Here is a 17,628-nt window from a genome sequence, read left to right as displayed (position 1 = left end):
TGAACCCGTAAGCCGCCGTAATAGCCACCCATTTACGGATGACGTTTAACAAACCCCAAAGTTCATGAAGCAAGCATGAAGAAACTCAATACTCTCATGGTCTAAGGAATCATGCAAACATTAACCATCTCTGTGTTATGTACCATTAATTTGTGACGAATGAATCTCATAGCATAACATCAATCCGGGTCGATTCAACACAAATGTTCTCTTAACATTGTGCCCTCAAAATTGCTGGCATAGACATGCCCATGATCAGGAAAACAGAACCATCATGCAATACTTGAGCTAGTCTTAGAGGCCAGACTAGGAATACTTCTTACCGTTTATTATTCCACACGTGCATATGAGTCTTCCTCCGAGCCTCGTGGATATTGCAGACTCGAGAATCATTGCAGTTATAGCATGGAACATAAACATAATTATGAACTCGGAGATAAATAATATCATTTATTATTGCCTCTAGGTCATATCTCCTACAAAGGGCCTATCGGGAGATCCTGACACTCTTCGGGGCAGCCTCGGGCCTCATGGTAAATCTATCCCAAAGCGCGACACTACCCATTAGGTGCTCACGCGTGGAGTTGGACTTGGTTTGCCGCACACTAGCATGCACAAGTGCATCTTTCCCATGCAAGTACCTAGGCCTTCCACTCAGAATCAGGAAGGCCACCGCTGCACAGTTTCAGTATCTGGTGGAACAATTTGCTAGTCGTCTACCCAACTAGAAGGCGGCTACCTTGCCCAAGATTGGTCGGCTCATACTTATCCTCTCAGTACTGTGCGCACTTCCGATCCATGCGATGATGGCACTTCAGATACCTCCAAGAACTATGACGGCATTGACGAAGATATGTCGAGGTTTCCTGTGGTGTGGCAAGATGGAGGCCAGGGGCGAAAACTGCGTTGTGGCATGAGACTTTGTTTGCCGCCCAAAGTGGGCGGGTGGTCTCAGAATAGCGAATCTGCGATGGTTGAACACTGCCATGTCGGTGAGATGGCCGTGCTGACAGAATCGATGGCACTTTTTCGCGCAGCAACTACAATCACCATGGGGAATGGTGAGATAGCGCTCTTCTAGGAAGATAGATGGCTCGACGGATACCGAGTGGAGGAGCTAGCACCCCTACTATGCACAACGGTGGCAAGGCAAACTAGATCAACTCGCACGGTCGTTGAAGCTCTGGTGGATCACACTTGGGCTCTAGACATTGGGCCAGAACTTACGACAACCATGATTCGGCAATTCCTGGATCTAAACGAGTGGATGTGATTGACCTCCAGCTTGCCACGCAGGATAGTATCAAGTGGGCATGGGAGAAGGATGGCATGTTCTTGGCGCGATCTGTTTACGCGGCCAAGTTCTCCGGTCTCCAGGTCGCGCCTACGGCAGATTTCACCTGGAAGTCCAGGGCGCCACTGCAGAAACGTTTCTTTGTTTGCTGGCCATCAAGAATAGATGTTGGACCTTTGACCGACTAGCACGCAGGGGACTTCCTCACCAGAGTTCATGCCCACTATGCAACCAACACGATGAAGCCATGACCCACATCATAATTGGGTGTGTGTTCACACGGGAGGTTTGGGCAAGGGTATGCCTGACTATGGGGCAATCGGACAGAACCCCTACAACAAATGAGACACTACCCGAGTGGTGCATTCGACAAGAATAAAGTGGACAACATAAGAAGTTAGCAAGGCCAATTTGCATCCTTGTCTTATGGGAGCCGTGGACGCACCGCAATGCCATGGTCTTCGATGGAGCAACGCCACCTACGGGATAGGTGCTACGAAGCAGTGAGAGGCCCGAGCATGGAAACAGGCAGGGCTACTAAGAGGGGAAGTTGAGGCATTTTTTGATGGCCTCGCAACGTGGGGTAGTGTCGAGTAGTAGACTGTAGTATGCTGTGGAGTGGCTATGAGCCACCTGTAAATATTCTTGTAACATTTTGAACATGGAGGGAGTCTTTCCCTTTCCCCCCTTAAATATATGACACGCACACTCGTGCATATTCGAGAAAAAATGGTTGAATAAAGCTCTAAACTCCCCTGCAAAATAAAAATAAAAATAATGACCATTATATTTAAAAAAAACCTGCTCGTATGAGTTCGACACACCGGAAATCTGAAATCGCAGCCGTCCATTAAGTTATGATCCAGCCGCCCATTGCACACTCACGCGAATCCTGGGGCCCACCGCCGCTTCTTCCTTTCCAGTTTAAATACTCCCCTCCTCCTCTTCCCGGTCATCAGCACACTCCGCAATCTCCAATCGCCACATCTCATCTCCCCACTTCCCGAATCCTTTCCCTTCCAGTGCAGCAGTTTGCCATGGACGCCTCAGCCACCATGACCACAGGGAAGACGAAGAAGGGTGCAGCTGGGTGCAAGGCGGGCGGCCCCAGGAAGAAGTCCGTGTCGCGGTCCGTCAAGGCCGGGCTCCAGTTCCCCGTCAGCCGCATCGGGCGCTACCTCAAGAAGGGCCGCTACGCCCAGCGCGTCGGCACCGGCGCCCCTGTCTACCTCGCGTCCGTCCTCGAGTACCTCGCCGCCGAGCTGCTGGAGCTCGCGGGCAACACCGCCAAGGACAACAAGAAGAGCCGCATCATCATCCCCTGCCACCTGCTGCTCGCCGTCAGGAACGACGAGGAGCTCGGCAAGCTGCTCGCCGGCGTCACCATTGCGCATGGCGGCGTGGTCCCCAAGATCAACCCGGTGCTGCTCCCCAAGAAGATGGTCGAGAATGTGTTAGACTATGTATAGCTTCTGTACCTATGTACGTATATGGTACATATTGTAACACAACCATTATATATAATGAGATAAGCCACCCCTAGAGGGTTGTGCTGGTTCCCCAAAACTTATTGTCTTACATGGTATCACGCTAGGTTACGATTGCTTCCGCTTCTAAACCCTAATACCCGCACCGCCGCCGCAGCCGCCGCCGCCGCGCCACCGATCGCGCCGCCGCCATGTCGAGCACCGCCACCACCGGTTCCACTGCTGCGGGCTTCCTCCCGGCCTCTCTTGCGGCTCTGCTCAACCTCCCGCTCGATGCCGTCTCTGTTCCGGCTCCGATCGGGACAAGGAGCATCGGCTCCGTCTTCTCCACGCCCCTGGCGCCCTCGCTTGGGCGTGACCTCGTGGTCCACACCGCGGTGCCGCCGTCCGCTGCGGACTCCGCAGGCATCGTCCCGCCGCTCCTGCCGCAAGCGGATCACACTGCCCCGCTGGCGGGGTTGGCGGCGTCCGCCCCAGCCGCGGGCCTTGCGGCGTCCGCACCGGCCGCGAGCTTTGCAGCGCCCGCCCTGGCTGCGGTCCCGCCTCCTCCCGCATCGGCTTCGGTGCCTCCGGCTGCCTCCATGGTGTTTGCACCCCAGGCAGCCTCCTCTATGGGATTGTCTTCGCCGCCGCCGTTTCACTTCAGTCATCTCATCACCATCAAGCTCTCCGCCAACAACTACATCTTCTGGCGTGCGCAGGTTCTCCCGCTCTTGGGGAGTCACTACCTGCTAGGCTACGTCGACGGATCGCTTCCCTGCCGACCCGCGCTGGTAGACAGCGTGCACGGTCCGGTCTACAATCCGGCCCATCGCGTCTGGACGGGGCAGGACCAGGCGAACCTCTCCTCCATCCAGGGGTCGCTCTCGCCGGTAGTTGCCGGCCTTGTTGTCTTCGCGAAGACGTCTCATGAGGCCTGGACCATCCTTGAGCGCACCTTTGCAGCGCAATCCCAGGCTCGTGTCTCTGCACTCCGTCGTCAGCTTGGAGAGTGTCAGAAGCTTGACTCCACTGCCACTGAATTCTACAACAAGGTCAAGGGCCTCGCCGACACATTGGCCTCCATTGGACAGCCCCTCACTGACTCCGAGTTCAACTCGTTTATTGTCAATGGTCTTGATGAGGAGTATGATGCCTTAGTCGAGATCATCAACGAGCGAGGCAACTCGACACCCATGCTAGCACACGAGGTTTTCTCTCGGCTCCTTCTCACTGAGCAACGGGTCGAGACTCGCCGCACCAGGGGCATTGGCTCCCTCTCGGCCAACGCCGCCACCAAGGGTGGCCGCTCTTCTTCATCACCCCGGTCTCCCTTGGGGCTGCCACCGTCGCCCGCCTCGGCCCCCCCACCTACTGCGACCTTACCGGGGGCTGGCGGTCCACGTGTGTGTCACCTTTGTGGCCACGATGGGCACTGGGCCTCCAAGTGTCATAAGCGCTTCCAGCGAAGCTTCCTTGGTCTTGGCAATGACGGCAAAGATACACGCAACAATGCCCGTCAGGTCGCCATGGCTGATCGTCCTGCGCCACAGAAGCAACAGGGACACACTCAGTCCTACTCCATCGATCCACACTGGTACATGGACTCTGGGGCGACAGAGCATCTAACCAGCGAGATGGGGAAGCTTCACACTCGTGAACCCTATCATGGCTCCGACAAGATCCACACCGCCAATGGAGCAGGTATGCACATCTCTCATATTGGTCAAGCATCTCTTCTCACTAGACATGCCAATAGGAGTCTTCAGCTTCGCAATGTTCTTCGAGTTCCATCTGTGACCCGTAATCTTCTTTCAGTTCCTAAACTCACACGTGATAATAATGTGCTTTGTGAATTTCACCCTTTTGATCTTTTTATTAAGGATCAGGGCACGAGGGACATTCTTCTTAGTGGGCGGTTGTGCCAGGGCCTCTACCGTCTGGAGCATCCTGGTGTCGCTCGTGTTTTCAGTGGAGTTCGGGTCTCTCCGTCACAGTGGCATGCTCGTCTTGGTCACCCGGCCACACCGCTCGTCTTGGTCACCCGGCCACACCTATTGTCCGTCATATTTTGCGTCGTCATGAACTTCCTAGTTTGTCTAGTCATAAAGATGTAGCAGTGTGTGATGCTTGTCAGCAGGGGAAGAGTCATCAACTTCCTTTTTTGGAGTCCAGTCGTGAGGTGAAACATCCTTTAGAACTTGTGTTTTCAGATGTATGGGGTCCTGCTCAGACTTCTGTCAGTGGTCATAATTACTATATCAGTTTCGTTGATGCTTATAGTCGCTTTACCTGGCTTTACCTTATTAAACGCAAATCTGATGTGTTTGATATTTTTGTTCAGTTTCAAAAACATGTTGAACGTCTTCTCAAGCACAAAATTGTTCATGTCCAGTCAGACTGGGGGGGCGAGTATCGCAACCTCAACTCTTTCTTTCAGTCGCTTGGGATAGCTCATCGTTTAGCATGTCCACATACACATCAGCAGAATGATTCAGTCGAACGTAAGCATCGTCATATTGTTGAAGCTGGTCTTACTCTTTTGGCCCATGCATCTGTTCCGTTTCGGTTTTGGAGTGATGCTTTCACCACTGCATGCTTTCTCATCAACCGTACTCCTACTCGTGTTTTAAACATGAAGACTCCCATTGAGGTTCTCCTTAATGAACAACCTGATTATACCTTTCGCAAGGTATTTGGGTGTGCTTGCTGGCCGCATCTTCGTCCATATAACAAGCGCAAGCTTGAGTTTCGTTCTAAGAAGTGTGTTTTTCTTGGCTATAGCTCTCTTCATAAAGGTTACAAATGTCTTCATGTTCCCACTAATCGTGTCTATATATCTCGGGACGTCGTGTTTGATGAGCATGTTTTTCCCTTTGCCAACCTTCATGTGTCCACTGTCGAACCACCATCCCTGCATTCATCCTCTGTTGCTTCTGACCAATTTGATGATGTTGCATACTCTCCTTTGCTGTTACCTAACCATGGTGCAGGAACCGGACGTGGAGCTCGTTTGGAGCTGTTGGAGGATTCACCATCATCATCGTCGTCTTCTGGTGGGCACGTCGATCGCCCTATGTTGCATGGCATCGATTCGCGTGCCCATGCATGGTCACCCGATGAGCCCGTCGCGCCGAGCATCTCCACTGCTCGGTCCGTTTCGCCAGCGGCCGCCGAGTCGCCCGCGGCTCGGCCCGTCACGCCGTCTTCGCCTGCGGCTCGGCCCGTCACGCCGTCTTCGCCCGCGGCTCGGGTCCTCACGTCGCCTTCATCAGCGGATCGGCCCGCGACACCGGCCGCGCCACGGCCCACTATGCCGAGCTCGCCATCGGCCCGGTCTGTGATGCCGGAGTCGCCAGCTGCTTCGTCTGCTCTGCCGGTTTCGCCAGTGGGTCGGCCTTCTTCGCCAACCGAGTCCGAGGCTACCGTGACTGGCTCCTCGTCACCGGCTGACTCGTCAACGTCGCCATCCTCCAGCCCGTTGCAGGCTGCTCCGTCGACCTCGGTGGTTCCTGTGTCCCGACCACATACACGCAGTCGCAGTGGCATTTTCAAACCTAAGGAACATAAGGATGGTACGGTTGCTTGGTTGGCTGCTTGTTTGGCTGCTGCTGTTGCGGATCCATCTTCTGAGCCTCGCTCATATCAGGCTGCCCTGCGCATTCCACATTGGCGAGAGGCTATGGAGCAGGAGTTTCATGCTCTTCTTCGTAACAAGACATGGACTCTCGTTCCTCCACCACCACGGGTAAATGTTATTGACTCAAAATGGGTATTCAAAGTGAAGAAGCATTCGGATGGATCTATTGAGCGTTACAAAGCGCGACTTGTTGCTCGCGGTTTTCGGCAGCGTCATGGTCTTGACTATGAGGACACCTTCAGTCCTGTCATCAAGCCTACCACTATTCGGCTTCTTCTCTCCATTGCTGTTTCTCGTGGTTGGTCACTTCGTCAACTTGATGTGCAGAATGCTTTTCTACATGGATTTTTGGAGGAAGAGGTTTATATGAAACAGCCGCCTGGTTTCTCTGATCCTGATCGTCCTGACTATATCTGTCGTCTTTCCAAAGCACTATATGGTTTGAAGCAAGCTCCTCGTGCCTGGCATGCCCGCCTTGCCTCTACCCTTCGTGCTCATGGGTTTGTGCCGTCTACTGCTGACACTTCGTTATTTCTTCTACAGAAGCCAGAAGTCACTATGTATCTTTTGGTATATGTCGATGATATTATCCTTGTCAGCTCTTCTCAGTATGCTGCTGATGCTCTTGTCTGCTCTCTTGGTGCTGATTTTGCGGTCAAAGATCTTGGGAAGCTTCACTACTTTCTTGGAGTTGAGATCATTTCTCGTGCTACTGGTCTTGTCCTTACGCAGAAGAAGTACTCCTTGGAGTTGTTACAGAGAGCTGGCATGCTGAAGTGCAAACCGACCACCACCACCATGTCGTCTACCGACAAGATAACAGCTGTTGATGGTGAGCTTTTGTCTCCTGCGGATGCCACAGAGTACAGGAGCATTGTTGGTGGACTTCAGTACTTGACGATCACGAGACCAGATATCTCTTATGCTGTTAACAGGGTTTGTCAGTATCTTCAGGCTCCCAGAGATACTCATTGGGCTGCTGTTAAACGCATTCTTCGTTATGTTCAGTTCACCCTGACATTTGGTATGCATATTCGGCTGACTTCCTCTCGGGTCCTTTCGGCCTTCTCTGATGCAGATTGGGCTGGTAGCCCAGATGACAGGCGATCCACGGGGGGTTATGCAGTATTCTTTGGCTCTAATTTGATCGCCTGGAGTGCTCAGAAACAGGCTACTGTGTCACGTAGCAGTACTGAAGCTGAGTACAAGGCTGTGGCTAATGCTACTGCAGAGATTATTTGGGTGCAGTCTTTGCTTCAGGAGTTGGGTTTGTCTCAACCACAGCCTCCTATTCTTTGGTGTGATAACATCGGTGCTACATACCTTTCTGCAAATCCAGTATTTCATGTCCGAATGAAACACATTGAAGTTGACCATCACTTTGTACGGGAACGTGTATCACAGAAGCAACTCCAGATCAAGTTTATCTCATCTAAGGATCAACTTGCAGACATCTTCACTAAGCCTTTACCGCTGCCACAGTTTGAGGCTTGTAGGCGCAATCTTACCCTTCTCAGTTCTTTAGAAAGTGGCTAAGATTGAGGGAGGGTGTTAGACTATGTATAGCTTCTGTACCTATGTACGTATATGGTACATATTGTAACACAACCATTATATATAATGAGATAAGCCACCCCTAGAGGGTTGTGCTGATTCCCCAAAACTTATTGTCTTACAGAAGGCAACCAAGGAGTCCAAGTCGCCGAAGAAGACCACCAAGTCCCCCAAGAAGGCGTAGGAGGCGCGTCGCCTTGCTTAAATTGTTGTATGTAGCTGGGATGGATCGATGGGTGTGCTTCAAAGTAGACGGTTGTTGTTGGTCTGGGTGTGTCGCTGTATCTTCTCATCTGTGACTTACATGAAACAATGCGTTGCATAAACAATTGTGTTCCTTTTGCCTGCACTCTCTATTCCTTTGCTTAGATTTGCATCTTTGAGATTCATGTCCTTTTGAATTTCAACCAGAGGCTTGGGCAGTAATTGCAAAGGTTGTGAAAAAAATGGCGGAAGGCAGGTTCCTTGGCGCATGTTTGAAATATTTGGCGGTTGTATTTCCCGCCCCATTTTCAAAAGCTGAAAACACTTATCAAAAAATTAAAGGTTTGTCATAATTAAATTCTTGTCCAAATTGGGCGCTCATGGAGTTTGGCGCCCAAGAGGATTGAAAGAGTTTTTTGTTTTGGCGGCAAGATTTGCTGCTCGACTGAATTCAGTTCCGAGAGTTTGGCGGGCAATTGAAAACTGTATCCACCGGCGCTCAAGGAGAAATTGATCAGAAAGTTCATGGTGTTTGCAGGGATTTAGTTTGAAGGTGCTTGTGCCCAGGATGTCAGACGTTCTCTCTCTGTGCCCACTAGCGGCGGGGTGAGAGCGCCGTCGTTGCTGGTCCTCAGATTTAACAGAGAACACAGTCCACATCTGAGCTCGGTCTTGTACCTACAGCTCGAGTTAAACATCAGGCGCACAAGCCAGCCAGAGCGGCCGCCGGGAGAGCCGCCACGGACGGAGGGGGGTCAACTGGCGAGCAACACTATCGGAGTTCTCAACTGATCTGCCATCCGGTTTCTTATGCAATCTTAACATCCTATGGTTGTACAGTACATCTTCAGTTCTTTACCAATCTGTCTAGCAAGGTACCATTTTTTCAACAATTTTTAAAAGAGTAGTGTACTCCATACATTGTGCGTGAGTGATATGCTCCTCATGTGCGTTAGAAAAAAAAGTTGCCTTGTTGTGATGCGTCGACCGAGGATCATCTCAAGTTTGGCCTTTGTCGCTATGGCGCGTTGACCGAGGATCATCCCCACCCTCCACGAGTCCTGGAGTCACCGTCAGCCGTCGACATCGTCGAGGCCGAGCGCCAGATCTGCCGTCATCAATCCTCAAGCCTAGATATGGAACCACCATTCTCTCTCGCCAACCGGTGACGCCGCCTGGGACGACTGCCACCGGCCGAGGTCCTAAACCCGTCGACCGAAAAGGGGTGACAGGAGACTGAGCCCATCGACTCCTTCACGCCAACATGGACACCATCAAGACGAGACTGGAGTTCGGGCATTATTCTTGGATCCGTTGCTACCGTCACCGCCAGAAGCAACTGCCCCACACGAAGCCTACCCTATCTACAGCCGGAGCCAAACCACAGGGGCTCCCAACCCCTCTCGTTGCCAGAGCCAACGATGGAGGAGGCAGGGAAGGGAGGCGTTGCCACCAAGGAAGGAGGTAGGAAATTGTGTTCACCTATCTCGTCGCCTTGCAGAAGTGGTTAGGAGTGAAACTTTGCAGACTCCCAATCCACCTCCCAACCTAGAGAAATTTGTCGGGAGGAATTTCCACACCCGCCAACCGTCGTTACCGAACCTACAAAACTGAAAAATATATCAGGTACAATAGGAGTCCTCCTAATCAGCCTTTAAGACGAGGGGAGGTGACCAATCGCGCACCCTTCGTGTGCCAACTAGGCTTACCCAATAATGGATAGTGAGCTCAATATACCTATTTTCTCACATTTCTTTTCGATCATTTTTTCAGCCTTTGTTATTTTGGACGATTTTCTGTTCAAATACTTTCTATCTATTCTAAAACATATCTACAAAATTTAGAAATTGTCCATGTTTTTTAAATCACAGATTTATAAACTGTTCAATAATTTTAAAGTAATCAAGAACTTAAAAAAATCATGAATTTTAAGAATGTATGTCAATTTTGAAAATGTTCATGAATTTTAATATATTGACTGATTTGTTGATTCCATGAATTTCAGAGAAACATCAAATTTCAAAAATATTTGTCAACTTAAAATATTTTCATGAACTTTAAAAATGTTCCCAATTTGTTTTAAAATTACTGAATACAAAAAATGCACACGAGTTTCTAAACTTGAAAGGAAGTAAAACTAATAAAATAAATAAATAAAAACACCGGTAAAACTTGCAAAAGAAAACACAGAATAAACGGTAGAGGAGGTTGTAGAATCTACTTGGATAGGGTTACACGTTTGGTCGACAAATGTGGGCGCTACTGTGTGTAATCGCTGTGACAGCTATGTGTCGCCTGTACCTCCAAATAGGACTCGCTTATGGGCAACCACTAGCGGACCGATCCATTTAGCGCAGTCATCGCTGTCGCTCAGTCGCTGTAGGTTCGCTCGGTCCAATTTTCTTCATTTTTCCTTTTTTTTTTGTTTATTCATTGGTTTTACTTCTTTTTCACTGTTTTTTTAAGTTTTTTTCTTCATTTCATTTTTTGTGTTTTTGCTTTCTCAATGATTTTTCTTGGTTTTTCTTTCTTTCTTCGTTGTACTTTTGGTTTTCTTTGCTTCTTTCTTGGTTTTCTATGGTTTTATTACTTTTCTTTTTTGTTTATTAGTGGTTTTGGGGTTTTTTTGACCTCATGTCAACTTTTTTCTCGGTATAAAATTTATATTTATATAGCAAACATGAACAATTTTTCTGACACACGTTAGATTTTTTAGAATACATGATCTATACATGTTTTGGAACACTTTTTGAAATACTGGGTAACAGTTTAAAATACACGCTGTAATTGTTTTAATGGTGTTAAACATTTTCTTAAACTACCCAAACTTTTCTTAAATGTTGTACATACATTTTTGAAAATTTTGGCATTTTTTTGGAACACGTGATTATTTAACATATTTTGAAATTCCTGGTTTTAAATTGCTTAATTAAAATAAAGTTTTTGTAATATACATATTTAAAATAGAAATAAAAGTAAAACAAAAAAATTGAGTGAATTCCAGTTTTTACCCCCTATCTTGATATTTTTGTCACTAATTACCCCATTTAGCAGGATTTCATCTGTTTTACCCCCATTTAGCAAAAGTGTTGCCACAATTTACCCTGCGTAAAATTTTGTATCTGTTCTGACTGGCGGGTCCAAATTGTCAGGTCTAGCTAGCAATGCCACATCGACGATTTTTTCCTATCTATTTTTCTCCTTGTTGAACCGGTCCTCCTAACTTCTCCCGACCGGCCAGGCCCGATATGATCGCACCATCGTCACAGACCCGCCATCAACTGAGCACAGCCTGATGGTTATTGGAATAAATCACGATGCCCATGTCCGACTAGGGCAGGAGGCAGTCTTCACATGGGATACGTATAGGCTTAGTTTGGCTAGGGCTAGGTGCTATATATATCTTTGCACACCACGTTCTAATATCACCAGATCAAAGCAATAAAGAAATGTGAGGCTCGAGACTATAGCCTGTTGCAATCTATCGATCAGAGTTTCTTCCATCGATCGCCAAGTTACGCAGTGTTCTGCCGACGGCATCGTGATCGACCGATCGGATGTAGCGCTAGTGCAAAGCCCAGGTTCACCTACGCGTGCATGCGCATGTGGCATTGTTCATCAATCCATGTGTGCTAGCTTCCTTGTCTAGCTGCTTGCACGTTTGGTCCTGATGTCACCAAAGCAAGAAGAAGATTCAGTGCAGCGGTTCACGTAAATGGACGTGCCTAGCCCGATGTCGGGGAGCTTGATGGAGCCATGAGAATCCACCGGTCGGTGTCGCCATCGCCGATGCGTGACAATATCTAACACTAGGTTCGAGCGAGCCTGACAGGTGCATTCGGTCGGAAGCCTGGACAGGCAATGCAATCGATTGGGGCAGGCGACACAAGCTAGAAGCGAATGGAGGTGAGCATGGCGCGCGGCCGACTCGGGCGTTGTGCGTTGGACGTGATGTGAGTGACCTCCATTGTGCCGAGCCGGTCGGAAGAAGTTATGCTCTATGCGGCACAGGTCAGAATGCTCACACAATTTTAAACAGGGTAAATTATGGCAATACTTTTGCTAAATGGGGTAAAATGAATGAAATCTCGCTAAATGGGGTAATTAGTGTCAAAAAAGTTAAAATAAAGGGTAAAAAACGGAATTCACTCAAAAAAAATTAGAGTGATGTCAGCATGATGTGCACGTCCTACTGGGCCGGGCCACCTGTGGCGCCCTTTAGGCGACTCGCAACATGTGGGACATAGCCGCATGGCGTGTCGCCGGCGAGAGCTATATCAGCGAGATTTTCTTTTTGAGTAAACTAAAACAATGTTCGTGCGTTGTAATGGGGTATAAATATTCTAGTATGTTAGCTTGTAATTTACGTGTCAATAATAATGCGATTGTGTAAATAAATATTTATCAAATTCTGACCGTGAATTACTTTATATTTTGATTACAAGTTTGATAAGTAAATTAAAGTGGAACTGGTTCAGATGATAAGTAAATTAAGATGCTTGATTATCATATACGTGGACAGTTGGACGAAGGAATAATGAAAAGAAAAGATGAAATAAGAACCTTACATTCTTTTTAAGTAGTAATGATAAAGATAAAAAAATAGCCAAGCTTTGTTATTATTAATCAGCGAGATGGAATGAGCTCTCGTGTCAGGCGCATCGCTAGTGGACCGGCTCATCAACGAAGTTATTCGCACAGTTTGCTCGCTCCTGCTCCGGGATCGCTCGCTGTATGTTCGCTCCTGCCCCGGGTATCTGTATTTCTCTAACCGGATTTCTTTGTATTTCCTATATTTTTTGATATAACTTCAGTTTCCTTTGTTTTTCTCAGTTTCCTTGTTTATTCTAGGTTTTCACTAGTTTTTCTCTTTGCCTTTCTTTGGCTTTCTTTTTTCCATCTTCGTTGATTTTCTTTGGTTTTTCTTCATTTCTTTTTCTATTTAACTGGTTTTCTTTAAATTTTCTTCTTCACACGTTTTTCTTTTTGGTTTTGCGGTTCTCATCAGGTTTTCTTTTCTTTCTCATTCCCTTCTTTTTTCATTGGTTTGCAATGTTTAATTGTTTTTCTTTGTTTCTTTATTGGTTTTAACTGTTTTCTTTTATTTTGCACTTCTCTCTTTGGTTTTCTTTTTTCTTTTTCTCCCTTGTTGGTTTTCATGTTTCCTTTTTGTTTTCACTCTACATTTTTGTATACACAAAGAATATTTTTCTAATACATATTTAACGGTTTTTATCTACAATTTTAACATTTTTTATACATGGTCAACGTTTTTTATACACATTTAGACTTTTTTCAATTGCTTGATTAACTTTTTCTAATACATGGTCAATTTTTTTATATATAGTTAACATTTTTCTAAAGCTTTACTAACATTTTTGAATACTTATTTAACATTTTTCCAGTGCTTGATTAATATATTTTTTAAATGTTTGATTCACATTTTTTAAATACATGATCAACTTTTTTCACACACATTATGTATTCTTTTTATAATTGTTTTTGCATACATGAGAGACATTTTTTATGCATGTTTAATATTTTTTCAATGCTTGGTTAGCATTTTTGGAATACATGGTCAAGATATTTTCTATAGAAATTTTTAGCATTTTTCAAATGCTTTATTAATATTTTTCAAATAGAAGTTTAACATTTTGAGAATACATGGTCAAATTTTTTTCTATACAGATTTTAACATTTTCAAATACTTGATCAACATTTTTTAAATACAAGTTTGACATATTTTGAATAAATGATCAAGATTGTCTATATACAAATTTAACATTTTTCTAATGCTTGATTAAATATTTCAGATACGTCTTTATTTTTTAAAATGCTTGAATAGCAATTTTTAAATACATGATCAACTTTTTACACATATTGTATTTTTTTAGTATACCTGAGAATCATTTTCACTATACACATTTGACATTTTTCATATGCTTAATTAACATTTTGAAAAATGTTTTTATGTTACGTGTTTTTTGTAATATATTTATGCATAATATTTGGAAGTCTAAAAGAATGTAAAGAAAAGAAAATAAATGAAAACAAATGCCAAGTTTTTTTAAAACGATGTCGTGGCCTCCCACGCACTTGGGCCAGACCATTTAGTGAGAGGTCTGATGCGATAGCATGCTAAATCAACTCTGAGAAGTTATTATCCACGCCGAAGCATGATCAACCTGACCATGAAGATCTAATTCTGGATCTTAGCAAACGAAGAACAAGAAATAACTAATGTTTGCAATCTGGATATTGCAAATAAAGATGAAAGTTTTATTGATGAAAGTGGGATTACGAAAAGCGGTCTTGGCTTGGTCGTTGGACACAAGCGAAGTACGCGAAATTTCTATAATGACTAACTTTTAACTAACAAAACCCAAGTATAAAAGGATGACCTAATGACTGTATTTATATGAAGAAAGAGGGGAATTTCATTCATCCTTGACAAAGTGGGACTAAAACCCATCCTATGTCATTTTCCCTATCTATACGAACTGTAAAACAACCTATAAAGAGGTATTTCAGAATTACATGAGTCTGGCCGAAAAACAAGGTGGTGCAACACCTATAGAAATCTATGGACGGAATTTATGAAAGGTCATCTTGTTTACTTCATCTAGGTCCTTATATGTCATCACGGTGACTTCAAAGTGTTGTAATCTCCACTAGAAACTCCATTCTTGTTCCTGTGCACGTGTCTTCATCTCTATGCTTGATTATGTTCCAATATGCATCCCTCTTGTCCGTGCTTGGCCCCTTAATTCTAAGCAATATAAAAGTGTCTAAATTAGGCAACATTATATTCTCATGAACATTAGAATTGGTTCCAAAAAACGAAAGTATCTGATAATTTAATTAGCATGCACGAGCTCTAATAATTGGTTCAATTGGTGTAGTAGCAGGGGCTACGGGCATAACAACGGTAGTAATGTCCTCATCACAAGATGAAAGGTTCAAGAAGCTTACTAAAACCGGCATCCCACCACTCGCTTCCCGCACAAATACTACATCTAAATGGGGTCATTTGCGGACAAAATGCCGATCTACGCGTGGAAGGATCACATGTACAATGGGTTCTATTTTCTTTACATACAACAGTAGAGTGAGATTTTGGCTAGACCGTCGCCTGATCCATTATGGGCACAAAAGAATATCACATGGAAACCAAGTTTCGAAGAAAACTTCATAAAAACCACATTTGAAAGTTTCTAAAAATAATAATCCATTTTTTAAATGTTAAGAGGATGATATTCTATTGCCTTGCAAAATTCCAAATTCAAACAGATTACTATTTATGAGGTATGAAAAGAACAAATTCAGCAACGCATAGCGGCATTTACTATTCGACAGTATTCAATTTTGATTTTTGTTTTCTTGTACCACGTAAATGCTAATGTGTTTGAACTTACGAATTTCACATGCTAATAGAACACAAAATTCCTAATATTTCACACGAAGTATAATTTGAGAATTTTTTGAAAACTTCAAAATATCGTTTTCGCATGGTTTTCATCCATTTTCACCTAAACCTGGTTTTCATGTGATATTCTATTGGGTTATGTCGATGTGCACATGCTATTGCCAAACTGGCCGTTAGGGTTGTTGGACAAGTACTGTCTCGGAGGGAGGAGAATGGCACTCAGTAGGAATATAGCACATCACGAAAGTGCCCTTCTGCTCTCGAGCTCAAATGAGCTCGGTGAACAGTAAAATGGAAAGAAATTCAAAAAAATCTGATTTTTTTTTACAAACATTGACAAAAGTTTCAAGTGCTTGAATATTTTTGTTATGGAATCACATTCCTGTAAGGCGTGGCAAAACAAAAAACAAAAAATAAAATCAGTGCTCCAAAATGTTTTTGAAAATAGCATTTTCAGAGTATCGATTTTTTTACCACACCTTCTAGGAATGTGATCCTTAAAGAATTTTTGCAAGCACTTGAAACTTTTGTCATAATTTTTTTTCAGTTTTTTTTGAAATTTTTTGGTTTTTTTTTTCAATTTTACTATTCACCCGAGCTGGTTTGAGCTCGGCTGAGAAACTCTGCTTCCGCAATAGCATCTCTATCTTCGAAAATGCTATTATGAGCTCGAGCGAGTAGAGTACGTGTACCATTTCGAGATTGGTATGCAGCAAACCGACATCTATCTTGGAGATTACAAAGGCTGCACAATCTCGAGCGAGTAGAGTACGTGTAGCATTTCGAGATTGGTATGCGGCAAACCGACAACTGGTGAGCGCAGGCGTACCCAAAACATTCATGCAGCTGAGAAGCGAGAAGACGCTTCCACCGCAAAGCAAAGCTTCTTAATGCGCTTGGTGCCTCGCCAACTTTGGCACTAGTCGCTATATAGCTAGCTGACGCATGCACACACATTATACATCTAGAGTAGTTTACTACTACTGCGAGCTTCCATGGATTCGGAATTTCGGATGGGAACGGACGCGCTAGCTAGTGCTCGGTGACTCGGTGTGCAACGAGAGACAGAGAGGGACCTTGCTTGTGCCCTTGTGCAGTGAGAGAGAGACAGAGACAGAGGTGTCTTCATTTCCTTCTCTCTGAAAAGCAATGAAAAGCAACTGGCACAATGTGACGACCGATCATTCGCGGATTGATGATAAGGTCCAAAATTAATTAGAGCATCAGGATATGGTACGTGCACAAAGTCTTGGAGACAAAGCTATATATAGCTACACATGCACGTCGCTTAGCAGTCTTGCGTACTTCGAAATTAGTCGCTCCAATATTCATGGGTGCTACGGTCCTACACATCTCAGTCCATTCTGTGGCTTCCAGAAGATAATGCGATAATCCATTTATAGGCTCAGACTCGTCTACTCCCTATAATCATATCTCTGTTCTCGGAGGGATACTTTAGCTTTGTGGCGAGAGGGGGGCCTTGGATATATGATGGTGATGCTCTGCTAGTCACCCCTTTCAATGGTGATGAGCAGCCCTCTGAGACTACGCTTGAAGCGGTCCCGGTTTGGGTCCGAGTGTTTGATGTGCCATGGAAGAAGCAAACTAGGGTTTATGGAGAAGCCTTGGGAGGAACCCTGGGTGAGGTGTTGGAGGTGGATGTTCCACAGGTGGCCCATGGGACTCAGGAATTCCTAATGGTGAGGGTGAAGCTGCCGTATAATAGAAGATTGCAGAAGGAGGTGACGCTGGAGTTTAATGCAAAGGGCACCACTAAACGATTGAAATTCCAGTTAAAGTATGAACGGGTACCACATTTTTGCTTTCACTGTGGGTTCATGGGACATGATAAGGAGGCGTGCGAGAAGAAGAGGGTTGGGCTACCCACCAAGGCCTATGACTCTACGCTGAGATGCTCCCCGTTCAAAAAGTTTGATCATAGAGTTGTATTCACGCCATCACCAGGACAACCACGAGCAAAACGGAGTATGGACTTCTTTCTGGGGAGTGTGTCGTCGGCTACGCGCTCACAAGCATCGGGGAA

At 45.5% G+C, this 17,628-nt stretch overlaps 1 protein-coding gene across 1 annotated transcript; it reads left to right on the top strand.

The window, feature by feature from the left end:
• The first annotated feature begins 2,265 nt into the window (after positions 1–2,265).
• Positions 2,266–8,300, top strand: LOC119319267 (histone H2A-like). The gene is made up of 2 exons (XM_037593754.1): positions 2,266–2,745; positions 8,082–8,300. The coding sequence occupies exons 1-2, from the start codon at positions 2,332–2,334 to the stop codon at positions 8,136–8,138; spliced, it is 471 nt and encodes a 156-aa protein (XP_037449651.1). The 5' UTR covers positions 2,266–2,331; the 3' UTR covers positions 8,139–8,300.
• Positions 8,301–17,628: the final 9,328 nt, after the last annotated feature.

Source organism: Triticum dicoccoides, chromosome 6A (assembly GCF_002162155.2).
Source record: "Triticum dicoccoides isolate Atlit2015 ecotype Zavitan chromosome 6A, WEW_v2.0, whole genome shotgun sequence".
NCBI lineage: Eukaryota > Viridiplantae > Streptophyta > Magnoliopsida > Poales > Poaceae > Triticum > Triticum dicoccoides.
This window is presented reverse-complemented; position numbering and strand designations above follow the sequence as displayed.

What these genes read in the sequence shown, in the direction of transcription:
- LOC119319267 (XM_037593754.1), top strand. Translation starts at nt 2,332, where the DNA reads ATGGACGCCTCAGCCACCATGACCACAGGGAAGACGAAGAAGGGTGCA. An exon ending in CCAAGAAGATGGTCGAGAAT is followed by an intron (nt 2,746 to 8,081) that starts GTGTTAGACTAT and finishes GTCTTACAGAAG; the next exon opens with GCAACCAAGGAGTCCAAGTC.